This window comes from Tauraco erythrolophus, chromosome 26, assembly GCF_009769465.1.
Source record: "Tauraco erythrolophus isolate bTauEry1 chromosome 26, bTauEry1.pri, whole genome shotgun sequence".
Taxonomy (NCBI): domain Eukaryota; kingdom Metazoa; phylum Chordata; class Aves; order Musophagiformes; family Musophagidae; genus Tauraco; species Tauraco erythrolophus.
Window position 1 is genome coordinate 4,285,571 of NC_141490.1, and position 6,245 is coordinate 4,291,815.

At 47.5% G+C, this 6,245-nt stretch overlaps 1 protein-coding gene across 1 annotated transcript; it reads right to left on the reverse strand.

Moving 5' to 3' along the window:
* Positions 1-636: 636 nt before the first annotated feature.
* SCN3B (sodium voltage-gated channel beta subunit 3) lies at positions 637-6,020 on the reverse strand. Its single transcript, XM_086626990.1, has 5 exons — positions 5,966-6,020; positions 4,242-4,405; positions 2,450-2,675; positions 1,276-1,414; positions 637-700 (listed from the first exon to the last, which is right to left on the reverse strand). The coding sequence occupies exons 1-5, from the start codon at positions 6,018-6,020 to the stop codon at positions 637-639; spliced, it is 648 nt and encodes a 215-aa protein (XP_086483116.1).
* Positions 6,021-6,245: the final 225 nt, after the last annotated feature.

Here is a 6,245-nt window from a genome sequence, read left to right on the forward strand (position 1 = left end):
AAATGGAAGAGAATTTACACTTCCCCATATTTCCTCCCGACGGCGCAGAGCTCCCCTTCAAACCTGGCTGGCATGGCGTGGTCCTTCTGTCTTCAGAGCCCCTGCAATTCAGAGAATTCCTCTTGGAGTCATTTGGCCGTACTGAAGTGAGGATCGTGGTATAATTAGCATGATAACCGACAGGATGGGAACAAGGCTTTAAAAGATCTAGATTTCGGTCTTTTGCACACAAAGTCCTTCCTAGCAGATGCTTCCTTTGGAGACAGTGCCCTTATATTTCCTCCTGAGCAGAGCTCCCCACCCTCGAGGGACAGTGACTATTCCCAACTCCACAGGAATGAGCAAAGGAAGAGTAATTACACCGTGGCCTGAAGATGAATGTGTGTATTGTTTAGAGGTTTGAAGCGATATTAGTACAACCACCACCTAAAGATACCTATGTTGCTTCTAAGGTCACTGGGGAAGCTCCAGAGAAGGAGCACAGCCAGGCTCCAGGAGTCTCCCATCTGCCTCTTCTCCAGTCCCATGCACACATAACCCACTGTGGTGAGGCTGAAAGGTTGGCAGATGCAAGCAGCAATTCACTGTTTCCTCGTCTCCTACCTTGGTGTCGTTCGTTCTGCTGACTCCTCTCTGCTATTCCTCCACAGGCACAGCACAGTTTTCCTTGTTTTCTGATGGAATCGCAAGATAGTCTGTCCTGTAGTTGGAGGAAAGGAGGAAAGCATAACCTCAAGTGCTACACTGCAAAAAAGTTTGGGTCCATTTCACCCTTACAGAGACATTGAGTGCCTAGAGGTTAACAAATGCCACCTGTAGAAGATGCTCGCAGTGGGAAGCTCTCCTCAGCATAGTTGGGAGAAGACACTGAGTCTTCCCTACTGTAAAACCCTATGCATACAGCCTTCCTACCATGTACAACCAGCACCCTTATCCAAGCCAAGTCTGTAGAAAGATGGGAATGGGCCAGTATAAAAATCGGAACATCTCTGCTGCGTCACCTGCATCTGTGAGTCAGATCTCTGAGAGCAGGCCTTCCAGGAGAGCATCTCTACACAGGTCAAACTACACTGTGCCCTGTGGCCACACTCCCTACCCGGTGCTTTGCGCACACACGCTGCCTCTTTTGGTACTCCTGAACACTGCAACGATTTCAGACACAGCAAACATCAGCTAGACACTGCACAAGTACAGTCTTCTTGCAGTCTGATCTGGACTGAGACATCTGAAGAACCTTGGCAGAACAGCTTGCATCTGGAGAAGTTTCGCACTTACGCATTTTCCTGGGCAGCCTCCTCTGCCTTAGAGACTTTCCTGTAGCAATAGATCATTTCTATCAGTAGCCACAAGGTGAGGAAGACCAGCAGAATATACATCATAATTTCAGAGATGACCGAGGTGAAGTCTTCTCCAGCTGTTAGGAAAACAAAATAATCTCTGATCATTTACATGCAGCTATTGGAGCACAACAGCTCCACTGACACTTTCCACCCTCATGTCATCCTTCCTAACCCACCTTGCCAGAGATACCCAGGTGCCACTACGCTGTGAGGGGGTGGAAGACGAGGGAACAGGCGAGGCTGCCAACAGGATATGGCAGCAGTGATCCCACTGCGTGTTTCCAGTGGAATCAAACATGCACAGGCTGGCATGTGTCTTGCATTCTCTGCCACCCACACATTCATACAATCGCTCACTGTCAGCCTATCTCACCTTCACACTCTCTTTGTGCATCCCACTCGCTGGTGTTACCTGCGTTATGCCGCCAGTGATTTGAAAAAGATCAAAACACAGAGATGCTTGTGGGGAAGAAGGGAAGGGAAGACACAGCAGAAAAAGATGAGGGCTAAAAGCCCTTGTCCCTCTCTGAAGAGAACAGCAGAATTCCCACTGTTTCTAACAAGCCAGGATTTCAGCACTGAACTGAGCAAAACCAAGAGGAAGGGACAGAACAGTGCAGGAGCACTGCAAAGGGAAGGAGAGATTGGGAGAGGGTGGAAGCAAAAGACTGAAATCAAAATGGAGAGTGAGTCGTTCCAAGAGGGAGGGGGTGGAAGCAGGGAGGCAGACGCTGCAGGAACCCTGGCAAGGGCTGTGCTGTAGCATCCTCAAGCCACCAGAGGAGAAGCGAGTGGAGAGACTGGAAACCTCTGCTCGCTTTTTGTGCCTGCCCAGCTGTTCCCAGCTGTTGTCCCAGCCTGCCAAACTTATTCTACCTTCCCACATTCACACGACCACTCTGAGCCTAAAAAGAGGCTGCAGCTGACAAAAAAAAACGCAGGTCCTTCCTCCTGAACCCTGCGTAGCGTTTCTTGCTGGCAAAGACAGACATGATTATCTGGCAGCTCAATCACCCCTTTCTCCTGCAATGTAACAACAAACTATATCCCTGGATGACAACTCCCATGGCGAGTTAAGGCACAACACACGTTCTGCTGATTCTTCATACCCTCCTCCACCACAGTGAGGTGGATCTTTCTGGAGCTTGTAAAGAGAGGTCGGTGAATCTCGAACTCAAACTCCCGGGTGATGTTACAGGTGTAGATGCCTGAATCGTTCAAGGTCACATTTAACACAGTGATGGATACATCCTGCATGTCTTTACTCCCATTCCACTGTAACCGACCACTGAAGCGGCTTGGAAATTCGTGGTTCCTTTTCCTGTGCTCGTAGATCTGTGAGGAAATGTGAAGGGATGTTCTGATTAATCACTGACTTGTATCTCGGACAACACCACGGCATTATGCAAGGAACAACATCATCCTCCAGCTACACACATGTATGTTCTGGGCTACAGCTTCCTTAGTAACAGCAGCTATTCATAGCCTATCATTCTTTGCCTCAAAATCTCAGACTACTTTACAGAAAAGTGAATTATCTCCATCACAGAGGTAGAAAAACTAAGGCACAGAAAACCAGACAAACATGTGGACAACGACACAAAGATCAGCAGTGGAAGTAAAAACTAGGATCCTGCAGTCTTCGTGCCTGGCCTGTTGGTCATGGCGCGCAAGATCATCTTAAAAAGGAACCACAGAATAAACAGAGCAAAGACAAACAGTCATTTTCACTAAGCCCTGGGATATTCCTCTGAAACTGAGGTGAAAACGGTGCATCAGAAGAACAGAGCTTAGCTGGCCTCATCTCTTGCAAGTTTCTGGCTGACCACAGCCCCCCATCATTAGTCTGCCCACCCCAGCTCACTTTCATTAGCATTCTTTGGGTTGCCACTGGCAAATGTGTCACTCAGGTCATGGAAAACGAATTCCCATCTCATTCCTTGGCATGGTCCCTTTGGTTCTCAGGCAGTAGGAGAATATTTGTCATCTTGCCTGGCCCTGCTCAGTTGTGACAAAATGCAGTCACTGATCTAATGCTTCGTACTCAGATAAAATAGCTAGAAAGAAACGTGTGCACTCAGCCTGCATTTGTCCATTTGACCTTTCTTTCTTGAATTCCAGTTGCCCCTTGTCTGTACAATTTCCATTTTGATTCACTCTGAAAACAAATTTTACCTTCTCCTGACAGGGATCCAAAACAACTCACAGGGATCTTCCCACAGTCAGGATACCCCTGCTTTCTCTGAGGCACAAAGTAGTAAGTTCTGCCCTGCAGATTTATCAGAACCCGATTTAACCTCCAAAGAACAGCTGTGGGATTCAGAAGCATCCCAAGAAGGGAGACTTGGCCAAGGGTACCAGGTGCCACTCCATACTTCTGTTTCTCTTCTTGATTTCCTTATGTACTAAACTTTCCATATCCAAGGAAAGAAACTCGAAATTGACATTCATGTATGTATGACCCCAAATGTTTGAACTCTACAATAGATTCTAGCTTTTCCAGCCATGTGTTCATGCTGTGCCCAAGCGAGAAAATCAGCTAAGTGAGGAAAAGACCTTTTAGTTACTGCTCAAAATTGGTGCTGTGGAACCTCTGGGTGAAAATGCTGCAGAAATTGTGACCATCTGCAGCTTGGAGCTGAATTCCAAGTTCATCTCTCCTCCGTGATATGAAAACAGCCTGCTGACCATTTCTATAGACTTGAAATAAGAATGTGGCAGAAAGCTTTTGTTCATGTTTGGGTCTCTGTCCTTCCCTTATACAGTCTTCCTTGGGGATCCTGCCTCAGGACAAACTTACACTCTCATAAATACCTTTTGGTTTCTCCCACATGAGTTCACTGGGCTGCGTTTCACAATAAGACCTATGAAAGTGAGGGCTCAGCTACTAAACATACATACAGGTTCATCTTTTCCACCCTCCGGCCTGTAGAACCATTCCACCACCGTGCTGGCTGTAACCTCTTCCCTCTTCATGCAGGAGATGCAGAGTAGCTTCATGTGTGTTCCTTGGACAGCCTCTGTCTCTGATGGAACTTCAACACATACTGCAGAACAAAAACCAGCTAGGAAAAAGGAGCAGCAGAGAAGAAGCATTAAGACAGAATTAAAGAGACATCAGTTATCCACACTTGGCATTTATGACCACATCATCCCCAATGGAAAGCGGTTTGATTCATTACTAGCACCCTCAGACAAGAGATAAGTCTCAAATGTCAAGTTTTACCAAGCTTCTCTCTCTGAGATATAAATAATTCATAATAATTAACAGAGGGTGATCGCTTCATGCAGATCCACCTCTCCAGCATCTGCTTTGCCACAACTTTAATTTTTCCTGTAGTAATTAATGCCACTTCAGAGGCATTGTTCATTCTCTCCCATGCATGCTGAGCGTGCTCCTGTTACAGTAGCAATTCCAGCCTGTTGTGAGAGAAAGCCCAGAATTCAAGCGTGGGGGAACGGCTCACTCTTTGTGCTAAGTTAAAAGGTCTCGATGTTTTAATCTGGCAATGTGTTCAAAACAAACCGGGAGGATTTGCCACCCTTCCTGTTTCTAGGTTTCGTAAGCAGTATTGGGAACCAAGGGGCTTGGACTAAAGTAAATTTGGCAGCGGGAGGAGTTATTGATTTTACATGCATTCCTGTTGAAAACGCTTCCAATCAGATCTGAGCTAACACTGGCAACTCTAAAATACTGCTGTCCCCAACAAGCCAGAAATCATTGTCTGTGACGCTAAATACTTGGTAAGAAAAGGAATGCTTCGGCACAACATCTCAGACTAAATCCCTGCTGACATTTGTCCCCTGGGCTAAACAATGCTGGGTTCATGTCTGTCCAAACCTGCCTCCAAAGCCTAGAGTTTAGCTCACTGAAGATGCTGACTTTACTGGCTGCTCCCTCCTCCTCAGCCTCTGAGATACCATTAACCCACTCTCTTGAGCACCGTATTATCCCGGGAATGATCCTGGACATAGCCAGATTCCAATTCTCCCATACTGCCAGCTCCATAGGTAGCACCAAGTTTCTGGGAGGAATAAGGGAAGAAGCTACTGGATCATGCATTACTCCAGTTAAATCAGATCCACGCACGCGGATACGCCCCCACCCACAGAACTGTATGTATATGTACACATCAAACGTAGCTGAGCTGGCAGAACCAACCAACCTTTTCGGGGTTGCAGAAGAAAAACCGTAATCACCATGGAATTATTGACTCCAGTTTATATAGACCGCATGGAAAACTAGCACTAACATGCACTGCTTAACAGTTTGCACATCCTCCCTGAGGCAACTAAACGTTAAATTACATGGCAAATTTCAAAACAGGAAACAGTAGAGAACTTGCACACGTATTAAAGCACACGCTTTGTGCCGTAGGTCTACTTAGCATTAACACATTTTCTCTGCTCACGTTAACTCCGTTACATCAATACTAACTCTGCACAAATATCATTTCCTTCTCCTCTCATAAACAAAAAAGCCACGTCGAAGGCTGGTCTTCATGACAGTGTTAACGGAACATTGCTAGGAAAAGCAGTGCTTTAAAGAAGCATCCTGCAAGAGGCAAGCACCAGATATTGGCAGAGAACCTGGCTTGAAGACAACACGGAATGGAAGCACCTACCCCAGACCACCAACACGACCGAAGATGCACAAACCAGCCTTGGCAGTGCAGCCATTGTTCTGAGCCACGAGCGAATCTCAACCTGGGCAGAGGCTCCTTCGGAAACACGCCGCTTCCCCGCTCCTCGCTCTGGACCCCGGCGCAACAGGATGCCTCGGGCTGCCGACTGCTCCGCGCCTGTGGCTTCGGATCTGCCGGTGAGAAGGGAGCCGAGGGTGGGCGGCAGCCGGGGGCTGACTCGGCTCCGAGGGCGCCGTTCCCCCGCGGCACGGGATGCGGG

Bases quoted from the DNA above. Each gene is read 5' to 3' on its own strand.
- SCN3B (XM_086626990.1), bottom strand. From the start codon at position 6,020: ATGGCTGCACTGCCAAGGCTGGTTTGTGCATCTTCGGTCGTGTTGGTG. The intron at 2,676-4,241 runs GTATGTATGTTT...ATTTCCTCACAG, and splicing joins AGGGTGGAAAAGATGAACCT to ATCTACGAGCACAGGAAAAG. The intron at 1,415-2,449 runs GTATGAAGAATC...TTTTCCTAACAG, and splicing joins CCTCACTGTGGTGGAGGAGG to CTGGAGAAGACTTCACCTCG.